The 14,769-nt window shown below is 37.8% G+C and overlaps 1 protein-coding gene across 2 annotated transcripts; it reads right to left on the bottom strand.

The window, feature by feature from the left end:
• Nucleotides 1-71: 71 nt before the first annotated feature.
• On the bottom strand, nt 72-10,910 carry LOC149004327 (putative UDP-3-O-acylglucosamine N-acyltransferase 2, mitochondrial). 2 transcript variants are annotated; one of them, XM_089167766.1, is made up of 10 exons: nt 10,505-10,910; nt 10,007-10,211; nt 8,934-9,010; nt 8,444-8,493; nt 2,834-2,898; nt 2,665-2,716; nt 2,515-2,585; nt 2,307-2,373; nt 958-1,029; nt 72-878 (listed from the first exon to the last, which is right to left on the bottom strand). In XM_089167766.1, exons 1-10 carry the CDS (start codon nt 10,698-10,700, stop codon nt 810-812), a joined length of 924 nt encoding a protein of 307 aa, XP_089023892.1. In that variant the 5' UTR covers nt 10,701-10,910; the 3' UTR covers nt 72-809. The 2 variants fall into 2 exon arrangements, 1 of the variants encoding a protein (XP_089023892.1); XR_016175466.1 differs by lacking the exon at nt 72-878 and adding an exon at nt 1,392-1,509 and having other exon boundaries at nt 956-1,029.
• Nucleotides 10,911-14,769: the final 3,859 nt, after the last annotated feature.

Below are 14,769 nucleotides of genomic sequence, written 5' to 3'. Positions count from 1 at the left end.
CTTTGAACCCTTCATCTCGCTCAATCCAGTCCCATCAAAATCAAAATCAAATAACCTTTTTTCTTGGGTGATAAAGCAAATCAAATAATTTGTATGGCAAAGATGTTGATGCTTGGGCTTCCAAGACTCTACAATGTGCAAACGTCCTGATGAAATTTCAAACTTTTCACCGTGGCATTGCAGTAAGCTGCACATTTTATCCACTCCATTTGTCTCCTACCTTTATCTGCATTCTCATGTCACATTCCACAATGGTGTCTAATTCTTGCTTTACCATATTGGTGAATGCAGGAAACGCTTACTCTGCAATGAATTCCTTGGGTTGGGGCCTTTGGGACCAGTGTATTCCGGGGAAGGGTTCTCCACTTTTCAGAGAGGTATTTACCTTACAATTACTAATTTCTTTTGGAGCCTTTTGGTGATATACATCGAAGGTTGGCATCTCAATCATAGTCTCAGCAATGGACTAGTAATTTCCAGCAAATCATAAGTTATAATCTCATATATTCACACCACATATAAGTAAAACACTGGCTTATAACAGTTAACTATCAGGGGGGGAAATGCAAGCTTGTACATGAAACTAATCTGTACATATCAGTGTTTGAATGCTGTAGATCACCAAAAAGCCACCAGAGAACAGTGGAATTGCATCCATTTGATCTATGCAAGAACGATCTCTGCTGAGCTGTATGTCCACTACTAAAAACATATCAGATTTTAACATTGCAATCCCAGAACTTTTAACTGTGAGCAAATAAGTTGTTCATTGCAGTAAGAACCAATGATGCATAGCATCAAAACACCACTTAAAACATCTTCTTCTTTGCATTCAAGCGGTGGGTAGCAACTTGTCTGCGCCATTCATGGATCGGAACCTGATGGAACACCAGAATTTCATGCATCACTTTTCTTAAACCATCTGATAACATAAGAAGGGAACATTATGGTACTTACTGCAGGGAAACCACCATAGTCACCAGGCACACTAATGTCCTTTGTAACACAGCTGTTGGCTGCAAGGCGAACCTGCAATCAACACTTAAATAAGACATCTTCTTAACCAAGGGCCTCCCCCAAAAAAAAAACCAACACCAAGGGCCTCCAAGTTAAGAAGGCTGATCCAATCAATACTGGAGATGTGTCACAATGGATGATAGCAATGGAATGGAAAATTCAAGACTGCAAAAAAAAAAAAAAAAAACACAACACCAAGGGCCTCAAAGTTGAGAAGACTGATCCAATCAATACTGGAGATGTGTCACAATGGATGATAGCAATGGAATGGAAAACTCAAGACTACGAAAATATATCAGTATAATGACTGACAATGATCATCCATCCACTTGGCCTGCACAATGGTGGAATGATGCGCATGGGATGTGCCTCACCTTTTAGGCCTCCTTGATGAAAACTAAAATAACCATCAGACCCTTGTCAAACTCATATTATGTGCACAAGAGAAAATTATAAGATCACACAGGTTTCACTTCTGGCCTAGGAGCTCTCCTGTTAAAAATTCATATGAAATACATTATGATATGAAGGACAAGAATATCAAATATAAAGTTCTGAAACGAAATGTCTAAACAACACATCTATCACTGTATTTAGAACTTGAAACCATCTTTAATTGCTCTTCATCCTGTTCCCAAAAATAAGTCTAAAATAGGGCTATAAAAGGGTGATCCCGGTGCCAAAGGCTTCCGCATAAGTGGAGACCTGTGCACTTGCACAACCCGGGGGGGTTGCAATTTTCCTAAGCAGTCTTACCCCCAACAATTTTTGCTGGCAGGCTGTTTCAATGCCTTGACCTAGGAGCTACAACTGTGGTCCAGCAACCATTGTGCCAAAATAGGGCCATAAAAGTATATCCAAAAGCAATTTGATTGTAATATATTATATCATCATAAAAGCATGAGTCATACACATTTTTTGAATACATGAGAAACTACACTTGCCCGATTACCTTCACTGGAAAAAAAATTTGTATGTCAATAAAAAAGCAAGGTTTACAAATTATTTAACAGTTTTGAGGGGTGTTAATAAAGAAACTCCCATCAAATAATATGCAAAACCAACATGTCTCATATTGAACCATCTAGACGACCAGATCATAGTTTTAAACCCAAACAGAATAGGCTACAACAACCCACGTAAGAGGAAGTTCATACACAATTAAAGCTTCAATAATAAAAATAATAGTTTCCAATATTTATCCAGCTCTGCAACTGAAGCAGAGTACCTGGGACGTGACAATTTTTATGAGGTCTTCAGAAAGAGAGCAGCCTGGCACAAGTAAATACCTTTGATGCAATATTAACATGATCCCGAACTGCTACCCTGCCCCCCAAAGTGACGTAATCACCCAACCTAACAACCAACACAAAGATGTTAAAAACTTACCAGCCTACAAAACTAATTAAAGCTCAACCAAAATTCAGATAACAGATCACTTTATATAATCTTTGACCTTTCAAAATTCAGACAAATTGGGAAAGGTGAGTTACATACGTCACTGAACCTGCAAGACCAACTTGTCCACAGAGCATGCAACACTCCCCAATCACAACATTGTGACCTATCTACAAATTGAAGGAGAAACATAGTAATAAACCCATTAACCAAAAAAGAAGAAAAAATTGATGCAAGGACAAACCTCACCTGAACTAAATTATCTATTTTTGAATGATCCCCTATGACAGTATCTCTCCAACTGCATAAAGAACATGAGATTATCCCTCATACAGAGATTGTTGTATTCAAGGATTCTGGCAAGCAAATCTTTAAATAAAGTAAAACTGAGAAGAGAAACATACAAGCTGCAACTTACCTGCCCCTGTCAATACACGTATTAGAACCTATTTCCACATTGTTCCCTATCCTTGCTTGCAACATCTACCAAAAGAAGAAACAATATGATTCATGCATATCTAATTAGATATTCCTACAAGATATGACATGCCGATAACTGTCATAGTGGGTTTGTTCAGTATTTTATTGCCTTTTTCTTGGAAAAGATGCTACTCTTCCATTATCTTCGACCTCAGTACCCCAAAAAGGGGACAACATATTGAACTATTCATCAAGTTACAGTATTTGAAACCAACCCCCCCCCCCCCATATAGACTCCTTAAGATGACAATACATTAAAGACATTACCGATTTTAAACCAACAATCTTCTAGTTATAACTCAATATTTAACCACTTAATGGATAATCATGTAATGTGAGGTTACAGGAAAACATATAACGACACTTTTTCGGATTCACATCAGGTTTCCATTGATTCATTAAAAAAAATTAAAAGAAGAAGAAGAAAAGCAAAAAGAAAAGAGACAATTCATTGACAACTCTAGACTAAACCAATGTCTGGCTCAGTCACTCAGGACACCCTGGTTGATATAATCAACGGACTAGGGGGCCGACATTGATTTAGTGCAGATGACAGGTGCAAATTATTGACACACAATCAGTAACTTCCCAACTATACTGCTAAATAGCAGCAAAAATGGTCCTGATTGTTAGTGATTACCTATTTCTCTAGTGAAATCTAGTAAGAAACTCCTGTACGTCAGGTTGGTAGCATGATTAAAAGTTTGACCATAAAAACTTAAATAGTACAAAGAATTTTCTTTTCTGTTTTGTTTTTGTTAATTGGTATTAATTTTGTAATATGTGTATTTCCCACCTCTGGAAAATTTTCTCTGCATAATACATTAGGAATCCAAAACTTTATGCTTAAATCTGATTAAAGAGTTGCACAGAAATTAACCTGATGTTGAAGGCATAGATCAACATCACGATGCTAAAACTTAGAATAGTTCAGTCACATTATGAATCTTTTGGTGAATCATTTACCATCACTGGAGCTATGGTATAAAGGTTTTCAAGTTTTACGGCAGAATACTTAGTTCTTACAGAAACATGGAAATAAACTCCTTGCTTGCCAGGGGAGAACACATCGATGCATGCAGTTTGCATTTACCTGGACAGGAAATCTTATCCAAATCAAGCAACCCATTACTCTTTTTTCTTTTAATTTTTAGTTTGTTCTTCATGGAAAGTATTTTATGTAAATATTCACTCCCATCTTATAAACACTTTTATGTATCAGTTCAGAACTAGCTTTGGCACATCTAGCACACCCGTGGAACTTGCTAGAAGCAATATGTCTTCTGGTTTTGGATATCCTAATTTCCCAGGATGGGGGTGAGGTTAAATTAGTAATTCGCACATTTATCAAACTATCTTACCAGTCCTTACCAAACAAAGAGGGCTCAGCACATAAAGAACAATAGGATATTGAAGAACAATGAAAAACCCCTCTAACAGGGAAATCTGAAAAATCAGAGTACCAAATTCAGCCAGGCAACTGGGAAATTAACTATAGAACTGATGCATATAAGTAATATAAATATGCTTATTTTAGTCAAAAGAAGCCTTGGGTTGAGTTTTATACATGTTGTGCATTTGCCACATGCTTTTGAGGAAACAACCTGCCATTCTAACAACCTCGTTTATAAAAACAACATACCAGCTTTGTCTCAAGTTGTTTTCTTCATTATTATAGTATCCTAGTCAGTTAAGAACATCCCCAAGGTATGCTGTAAGCATAGTGTAAGCCTTGTTTTGAGTTTTTTATATTAGTATAGAATATGGAACTTTACCATTTGATTCGGAGACCTGCTAAGGTGATTCAATATAATTCTGGCTGTGATTCTGAGTCATTGATAATGACTTTTGAATTAAATATCCTCTTCTTATCTATAGTTTGAAATTCTTGGTTGAAAACTGTTGAGATTTCACGAAATACTTCAGTTTTGGTGAAGGCCAAAACAATACTGGAGCCAACTAGTAGGAATGCAGGGTTTCAAATTTGTGTCAGTCCCTAAAACGTTACATATATTTACACTATCTCAATGAAAATTTCAAGTGGCTTCACTTGTTAGAAGGGGAAACTCCAACATAGAAAGCAAAATAAAAAGATGTGGTAATTTTGGTCAAGTTACCTCCATTTCTTAGTGAAACAAAGTGTGACACTACTATAATGATCTATATTGTTGATATGCCACAATTTGAGCGAGGTTTTAACCTTTTGTGGAATTCTATGCAGTACTACCCAAGAACTGAAGGAATGGTTTTGCAAGTGTGTGACCAAATTATAACACCTATAAACCTGAATTTGTTGTCTTGTACTCACAACACTATTACATACTGTAGTATTAAAAGGGGGACAGAATGTACAAGAGAGGAGAGGGGGATTTTTTTTTTTTTTTTTTGTTTTTTTGTTTTTTTTTTTTTTTTGGGGGGGGGGGGGGGAGATTCAACCTACTATCGCACAGGTTCGCCTCCTGTTTCTTGGGGTTCCCGGGGGTGGGGGAGACTACAATCCAGAAGAAACATCGAAAGATGGCTCTCCAAATCAAGTCGAGAGATCTAGATTTGGGGATCCATCTTCTCATGTTCCGCTCCCACCAAAGGTGAGAGATCATCACATTGAATACCAATTTATGTGCCACATCGCAAATAGAAGAGCCTCCACAATGTCTCAGAATCCAAACCCAATCATTAGAGAAACCATAGGATTGTCTAGAGCGGGGCCAAATGAAGATAATGGCTTTTGCCCATAAGGAACAAGAGAAGGGGCAAGAGAAGAAGAGGTGGTTTATATCTTTAGGACCGTTCCAACACAAAATGCAATTAGGGTTAACCGGTGGAAGAGGAAGTCCTAGGAGGAAGGCAATGGTTTAGGGCTCTCCAAGCCATGGTGGGGTATATGACCTTTGAACCAAACTAGAGGGTGCCAAGAAAATGCAAGACAGGACGTACAGACAAGGTTCCATGTGGAGGAGGTGGAAAGGGAGCCAATGGGAAAGGGTGACCATATAGGCGGCCACAATCAAGGGGGGGAGGGAAGTTGGACCAAACTTGAGTGTGACTCGGGGAGAGGGGGATTCCAAGAATAGTCAAAGATGAACTCTGAGAGGAGGGTGTGCTTGGGGATGCAAGAAGCATAGACCTGGTGTGGGCCCAAGAGATTATAAAGGATACCCATGGGGCCCCAAGGGTTAAGCCAAAAATAAATGGAGGTCCTATCTGCGATATGGGTGGGAATAGCAAGGATTGTGAGAGGCATAAGGATAAGAAGTTTCCTCCAAACCCAGGAGGCTTTTTTTTTTTTTTTTTTTTGGGGGGGGGGGGACAGAGGCAGCCCGAATGCATCTCTCAACAGGTGGAAATAGACCCGGACACCAACTGAACCAAATGGTTTTAATTCTTTCCTAATGCATATTTTAGTTGGAGCTATCAGACATTGTGTGTTATAAATTATGTCTAGATTGAGAAAGTATACAAAAGCATACACCATAGACTACCAACCTAGGGTGTGACCAAATTACCAATTAGATGTGTTCTTTGAACAATATAAAGGTTTCAATACAAGGCGTAGCTAGTGCACAAGGCTCCTACACTATAGGACCTAGGGAGGGTCATGATGAATGCAGCCTTAACCCCATTCCCCCCCTCCCTCGCGGAGGAATTCACAGAGAGTATTTTTCCTCACTTGAATATAGCATCTTTCAGTCTCAATATGTTTAGAAATACTTAACCTAGAATTTCTCTGAAGTTCCATACAAAAATATGGCCATTTGACCACCGAAATAGTCAGCTCAATCATGTAGAATTTCAGTTAGATAACGGGCAAAACTGGAAATGTTTTGGTTTCAACAAGGGTAGAAACCAAGTTGGACCAAAATCGTGAACCGCGTAAGGCTCTATGTCCACTGCCAATCTAGGTGAGGTTTCACTATGAAAAAATGAAGAAACACATACAGCCTCAAAAGCATTCTCTATCCCTCTCAAACAGGTGAGAGATCTATTTGAAACTAAATAGAGACAATCCTAAATCCATAAAATGCCCAAAACGTATCTGACAAAACCGCCCCTGAGCACCTTTTAACTGTTAAGGCTTCCGCAACATATCGATTCAAAGACCCCGAAAAGGGCCTTTGCACATTCTGATTTAGGAAAAGTAGTCTTCACCAATAAATCATTCCACAACAACTCCTGGAAAATCCCAATTTCAGAAGTGTTGATTTGTTGATACTTATTTACTAGAACCTGACTTTTGGTCACAATCTCTGCTGTTTTGGTATATGGGGTTTCTGAACTCTAATCCACAGGTGTTACCCCCATTAAGAATTTAGTGTAAGAATGTGGTGGACAGAGGTTCATTACAAAAAGAAATAGACAATCAGGTATTTTGCGAAATGGCAACATGTTCATCTTGTACTCCCTCACTAGCTAATGACTAAGCATAATAACCCCCAACAATGTACCAAAGATAGCCCTCTTTTTTTAAATTCTTCACACGTTGTGTGATGGGAAGATTCTCATTCAAAATTGTCTCCAAATGATGAGGATTGAAGCCGCCAAAAGAACAAACAGCCCAGATTGTTCATTCAATAGCACAGAAAAATCACTGGTTGGAGGATAGATACTAAAAGTCCTCTCAGATAACATTCCCCCAATCCCCCTATGTTTTAGCCTTTTGACATGATCCTATATATGAAAAGATGGATGTGCAGGCACCTAAAATCATACCACATCAAACCCATCCATCAAAAAGGCTACTGTTACGGTTCATGTTCACATAAACTTGTGTGTTGTTAAATCAGGTAGACCATGAGAATTTCCATCTAAAAACCTAAGTTACGGATAAAATATTATTCTGTTTTCATATTATCATTCTCTTGATTTAGAACTTTTTTTTGGATAAATCTCTTGAATAAGAACTTAAGCACTAATTATCAATCTAATAAACAATCTCATTTTGTGAGAAGCAACCGAAGATATTCTATATTTCTGTTTAACAAGCTGCATGAAAAACAGAACGGATTAATCAAAGCGCTTACCACAGACAATTTCTGCAAAAACTAAAGGTTCAATGGCTGGTCAACCGCAGTCAAGATTAAGTATTCTAAAGTGATGGCATCTATTGTTAAAAACCCAAAGCTGGGATGAGTTTCAGTTGCAGAAAATATCCAAGAAAGAACAAACTATCCAGCATCATACAGATATGAATGAACTTCATAGTTACATAAGTTGGGTTCTAGATTGAAATAGAAATACACAAGAAAAAGAAGTAGAAAATGTGAGAGGTTAACTTTGTACTAAAGTGAAGAAAGGTTCTGTTTGCTGGGACTGATGATATTTTCTCAAAAAGGCATTTTCCCATAATACCCAAACAACTCTTAAAAGCATTTAGTTTTCTCTTCTTCTATAGCGGCTGTGTTCAATCACAAGATTTTGACAAATTTAATCGACTACGAGAATTAGTAAGTTTACAGGCAATTGTTTAAGAATTCATGTGTGCACAGGAGGGGTACACATACACTGTTACAGGGATATTGATAAAAGAATCAATCTAGAACTCACCTACCTGTGGCTTCTTTGACATGCTTCCTTGCTCATCTATGAAAAACCCAAATCCTGTTGGCAAATGAAACAACATGCAGTGTCACCCAGGGGAAAAAGAGTAGGAACATTAGAATGCAAAACAATGGCCACATAGAAGGAATGGCAACAGTAACACCAGCACCACCAGACAAATAGTTATAGCATTGGATACAACATCAAGTCATAGGAAGAATCTCTGTGGCTCTGAACCAGCCTCTGCAACTCCAATATATGGTACAAGAGGATGGAAACGTAGGTGGATTGATGGAAAAGTACTGTAGATATTTGAAAATCTTAACATTTAGTGAAGAGTCAACATTTACCAAATGAAGTTCAGAGAATATGGACCACAGAATTTCTTCAATACCATCATATGAACATCAATATAAGAAGCAAAATTTCATAGAGTCCAGAAGGTATTACAAGGATTTTAAAGATTGAAATCCATTACTGTTACAATATCCAGTGCCTACCATCTTGGCCAACACATACTCCATTGTGGATAATGCATGACTCGCCAATAGAACAATTACTAAGAACAGAATTAAACCTGAGGAACAGTCAACCATGTATCAGAAAAACATAGCTCAAGATAAGGAAAATGGAATGATAAATTACTTCCACAAACATGAATATTAAGTAACTAGTCGTTATAGCATTAATGCAATAATCAATAACTAGTGCTACAAAGCTTTAGACAACACATGCAATCAGACCACCAATAAATTATTGCTAAGAAACGAGTCTCAAACACCCAGATGAATTTGAGGAAAACTATGTTAACTCATATCTGAAGCATAAAGCTCAATTCGATAGAATGTAACAAACACATTAGGAATCACAACCAAGATATGTCAAACTAATAAAATTAGTGAACATAAGATGGATTAGGATAGGGGGAAAATGACAACAGGAATGCATGGAGTGTGATTTTATGCAGTACCAACTAAAAAAGGAACCACAAGCAAATATTTCAGTGGCAGCCTTTATGTATATTGATGAATCCTAGTTGGAACAAAAATAATCACTTGAGAACATCATCATCAAGCCTTGTCCCAAGTAAATGGGGTTGGCAACATGAATTCTTGCCTTCCAATCAGTTTTATTTGAGGTCATGCTAGATGCAAGGCCTAAACTATGAGAACTGAACTATGCATATCCGTTATCACCACTTCTCTTAAGGTTATCTTAGGTCTACTTCTAGCTCTTCTAATTCCTCCAATCTGGATTATATCAATTCTCCGTACAAGAGCATTTACTAGCCTTTTTGTCAAATGTGGTCGTGCCACCTCAAACGACTTTCCCAAAATAATCCCTTGAGAACATATAAAGGAAATCAAAATTTTGAACGGAAGAGAAAATCAGGACCACTCCCTTAAAAGTGTTTCCCTACTATTCTTTTAAATCTTCTACTTTTCACCTAAACACCCAGCAATTGGATAAGTTCTTTTATTCTAGTGCTTTGATGCCATATTGAAATTGTACAAATATTTAAAAATCTAATTTAATCACAGAAAAATATGTAGATTTTAACACAAAATAATACCCGATTCTCGTAAGCTGCCCAATTGTAACTGCAGACCCAATGATAGCACCTGAACCGATATGAACATAAGCACCAAGAATAGATTTTGGATGAACTACTGCACCAACTTCTATAACTGCAGTTGAATCAATACAGGCAGACTTGTGGAAAAAGCCACCTCCATTATTCCACTTGTCGAATTCCATATAATCCACGCTACCATAATCTTGAATTTTTTCAGCAGATGCAGGTTTTAATTAGTGAAAGGAGGCACATGAGATCATAAACAGCATGAAGAAAAAAAAAACAGGAATCATTTGGGCACCAAAACTAAAAACAATCAAATAAAATATCAAACTCAAACACGCAAAGAGCGGAACAAGCTCCCTTTATTTACATGAATGAACGGTAGATTTATGTTAATATATCGAAACAAAGACAGCCTATCGATGAAGGCATCCAAGATGGAGTGAAGTGTATCAAACTGATCAATGACGATGGAATTTTGAGTAGACTCACCAGTAGCAGAGGAAGCTCTTGGGCCAACTCTATCAAATGTACATTCCGAAAATTGTCGACAGCTGAGACAAGGTTGAGAAACCATTGACGAAGAATGAGAAGCATGGAGGTGACGAGACCATGCCAACTCAGATAAGCGATGACCGACACCCTTGGAAGAGAAAACGGAGGTAAATCTTCGCAAAGAAACTGCCATTGCTACAAAAAAGCCACTTCGAAATTTTGCAAAACAGAAAAGAAAGATTCCAACTTGGAAGAATGCAAACTATAAACCTAGTTGCACTTCTTTGGAAGTTCCTCACTCTGTCTCCGTTCGTGTTCTCGTCGGAGTTTGCACATAAATCCAGTTCAGAACACCCTAAACAGAAAGTCGTTGAATCGGCGCACTCGGAGTTCCAAAACTCCAAATTTTAGTTCGGGTCGGTCAGAATCGGTCGTAAATTTTGTATTAAACCACCTAGTCAACTCTAGGATAGCTCCTGCGGATTTTTATTTGCACCTGCTGCCCACAGCCAACCGTCCATATTCGGGCCAACTTGGGGCACCTTGATTACATCCTCAGGGGATGCTTGTCGTCCGCAAGAGTCGAACCCATGACCTCTCTCCATTGATAAATATGGATCTTACCACTCTATCAACCTTGCATTGACATCAAATTTATATTTGTGGATCCATATTAAAAGCTCAAGGGCACATATCCATACGATTGAGTCCTTAGGTTTTCGAAATAGTGCAAAAAGAAGTGCTTCGAATCATTGCTATTCGACTCGGACCTGTTCTAAAAAAGTCAAGGTATTTCGAATTGTTTGCTGACACGGACAAAGTCAAGGAAATCCTTCGAAATGATTTTAATATTAGACCTTGGACATATAATAGTTTTCATTTAAAGGGTTTTAGAGTTTATAAATTTACTAACTCAGCCCCACATAGGTAACCTAATCCAAACCCTAACAAAAGACTGATTCTCGCAATGGGAATCTCTACTGGCAGCTGATACCTGAAAACATTCTCTGGCGAGGACTTCTCCAGTTTTGCATCCCTCTCCTCCTTTGTCATTTTCCGTCTTTCACAAATTCGGTTCCATGATGGTTAACGGCACAAGCAAACATAACCAAATATTCCCAAGTTCCACATGAATCCTTCACATATCTGTTTGGTTTTGCCATGATTTCTCATGTTTTCTACCTCTCCATCAAAGGCATCAAAAGTACCACCAACCTTAATCTATCTGCAATTCTTTTATAACTTCAACCGTTATTCATAGATTTCTCTCAACATGCAATGAAACAAAGTTCCATTACAGATCATTAAGGCCTAAGTAAACAATCCCAAAACCGTATCCATTCAAAATGTGGAGTTAGATTACGATTGCTTCCATTTGAAACCAGAGGGTAAAGTAAATATAAGATCGTGAGATCGAATGAGATTCAGAGAGATAAAGAGACAAACCTTGGGTGGAGTTAGGGAAGTCAACAGTGCGGTTTAGAGCGGTTTCGAGTTGGGCTTAACAATTTCGGGCTCAAATACACCCAGCCCAAACACAGCCCGTTAGAAAAATAATGGTTTCGGTTCAGGCTAACTAACAGTTTGGGCTAACGGTCTATACTCGGGTTGACAATCGTTTGGGCTAACAATTTATTATATCCAAGAAAAAGAAAAAAAAAAAGTTGAGTATCCTACAACAAGAGCCACAATTCTATGGAAAACAAAATTGTTATTAATCAATTCCCATTAAATAATGAAAAGTCATTCCAAATTGTAAAAATTACACCCACTTTATAAAAATCAATAACTCAAATAGTAAGTAGTATCATGGAAATTACAAGTTCATTTCTCAGGCTCCACCGAATAGTCTTCCTAAAACAAATTTTCAAACTAAAAATCCTTTTAACTTCCAACTTCTGCAATGATTGATTGTTTTGAAATTGGGTTTTTGTTTTGTGATAATGTTAATTTTTTTCCCCTTCTATGAAATCCGTCTATTTTTTTTGTTGGTATTTAGCTTGATATGCAAAGAAATACCTTTAGATTGGATAAATATTTACTTAATTTAAACAAACTTGGTACATTCAATTAGACATTCATACTTAATCCTTCTACTTGTCCTTTAAAAGTGGTAGAAGACTATTTGATATTTGAATTCATATTCAGTTTTTCTAATAGTCTATACCAACTACATAGTAGTAATACGATAACTCAAACAATATTTAATGTAAAACTATAAAGTGGGTTGTAAAACGGTTTATAATTGGTTGTGGTTTGGGTTCGGATTTGTGTGGGCTCTGCCACCCTCAGCCCAAACACAACCCATTAAGGGTCGGTCCGGGCCGATTTGGGCTATAACGGGCCGTGCATTTCGGTTTAACGGTTCGAGCTACAAATTGAGTACCATTGTTGGAATCTCTGGGGCTGTTTTGAACGGCTACAAATCGTCAGGCCCTTTTTTTTCTCTACGCTTGATTTCGTCATCTCACTCCAGCTCTCTCTCTCTCTTCTTGCAAATCATCGACCCTTTTTTTCTCTACGCCCGATTTCGTCATCTCTCTCTCTCTCTCTCTCTCTCTCTCTCTCTCTCTCTCTCTCTCTCTCTCTCTCTCTCTCCAGAAAATGACGAAGGAGGAGAGGGATGCAAAACAGGAAAAAGTCCTCGCCAAAGAATGTTGTTGGGTATCAATTGCAAGCAAAGATTTCGACCGCGAGAATCAATCTTTTGTTGGGGTTTAGATTCGGCTACCTACTAGGGCTGGGTTTGTAAATTTATAAACTCTAAAACCCTTAAAATGTGCAAAAAAAAATATTTTTTCAAATCATACCTTTGAGCTTTTAATCTGGACCGTTAAATATAAATTTGATAAGGTAGTCGAATTTCAATAGTTGGCTGCTGGTAACAGCAATTGCTGCAAGTAAAAATTCATCCCACTCCTGCACAATTAATGCACAGCACTGAGCTGCGTACGATGAGGATTGAATGAGTGGTCAAGATTTTGATCTCGACCACTCGTTTCGTATGTTTTTTTTTTTTTACGTCGACCACTCGTTTCTTTTTTATCATGGTCATATGCAACTCAATGCCGCATTTAATGTGCACCGCTGAAGTTGAACCCCTACTACTCTACCCCTTGGGGTTGGCCGTTCTTGTCCCAACTCATAACTCTGGTACCATGAAGCTAGTGCATTCCACATACAGCATGTTTATTGGATTATTTTGAAAGATAAGAATGATGTCCTTTTCAAATAAAAATTTTCATCAATCCAAAATCCCTTAATGATGTTAAATCGAATGATAAATGATATTGATGATAATGCCAACCAAGCTGAGGTAGAGAGTTCGAACAGCATGCCATACAGGTCTCTATTTTGTTGGTAAAGTCAAGCTGATAATGACTAAGTGATTTTCACAGATAGAGCTTGGGATGGAGCTCAAGATGCACTGTGTGGAATCCGGGAGGAGCATTTGTATCTGCTAAGTCGATGGTGAGTCAGTCTTTCAGCCACCATAATGGAACATAATGGAACTTGAAGCTATTAAAGATGACATTCAATTGGCAGTTGGTGAATAAATTGCTTGAGTACAAATCATCTTGGATTGCAAATCTGCCGTGCTGGCTTTCAATGGACGGTCACATTCTCTTGATTGGACTACTAGCAATTTATCCAAAGAAATTCTTAATTTTGTTTCTCATTTTGACTCAGTCAAATTTTGTCAATTTATTTGGTTTGAGAATATTCTAGTTGACTTTCTTGATCGTGGAGCATAGAAAATTTCTAGTAGTAAAGTTGGTGCTTTTTCCTGCCTCCTTTCATTTTATAATCCTAAGTTTTAGCCTCAGAGTGCGCTTCCCTATAGAGGTTAATATGAGTTTTATTTGATATTTGAAACACAAAATATTTAATTCTATGTCAGTCAATGAAAAACCCATGAACCATATACATGTCTATGGGAAATTACTATCTTCATAGTCCATACAAGGCAAAGGTTGCATCTTTGATAGCATCACGGTGGGCCCCCCTCCTTTTTTGTGATTCCTTTTCTCTTAACCAACATTTATAAATGTTGCGATCCTAAGCCTAAGCACAATCCTCTACTTGTCAAGATAAAGGATTCAGACTCTCACAACCAATGACATCATATTCACTTAAGTTGTTCGTAATGAATTGTTGTCTACACCGTGAGAGATGGAATGATCTGTAGTATGACACTTCAAGACAGGGGTGGACCCACAGTGGGGTCGGGGGCCATGGCCTCCGAATTTAAAAAAAAAAAA

This window comes from Hakea prostrata, chromosome 9, assembly GCF_041222555.1.
Source record: "Hakea prostrata isolate BN-2017 chromosome 9, UWA_Hpros_2, whole genome shotgun sequence".
NCBI lineage: Eukaryota > Viridiplantae > Streptophyta > Magnoliopsida > Proteales > Proteaceae > Hakea > Hakea prostrata.
The sequence above is the reverse complement of the archived record's forward strand: the minus strand, read 5'-3'. Positions and strand labels throughout refer to the sequence as shown.

Excerpts from the sequence above, each read along its gene's own strand:
- LOC149004327 (XM_089167766.1), bottom strand. The coding sequence starts at position 10,700 with ATGGCAGTTTCTTTGCGAAGATTTACCTCCGTTTTCTCTTCCAAGGGT. Across the intron at positions 2,586-2,664 it reads AAATAGATAATTTAGTTCAG|ATAGGTCACAATGTTGTGAT; the intron begins GTGAGGTTTGTC and ends TTCAATTTGTAG. Across the intron at positions 879-957 it reads ACTATGGTGGTTTCCCTGCA|GTTCCGATCCATGAATGGCG; the intron begins GTAAGTACCATA and ends GTGTTCCATCAG.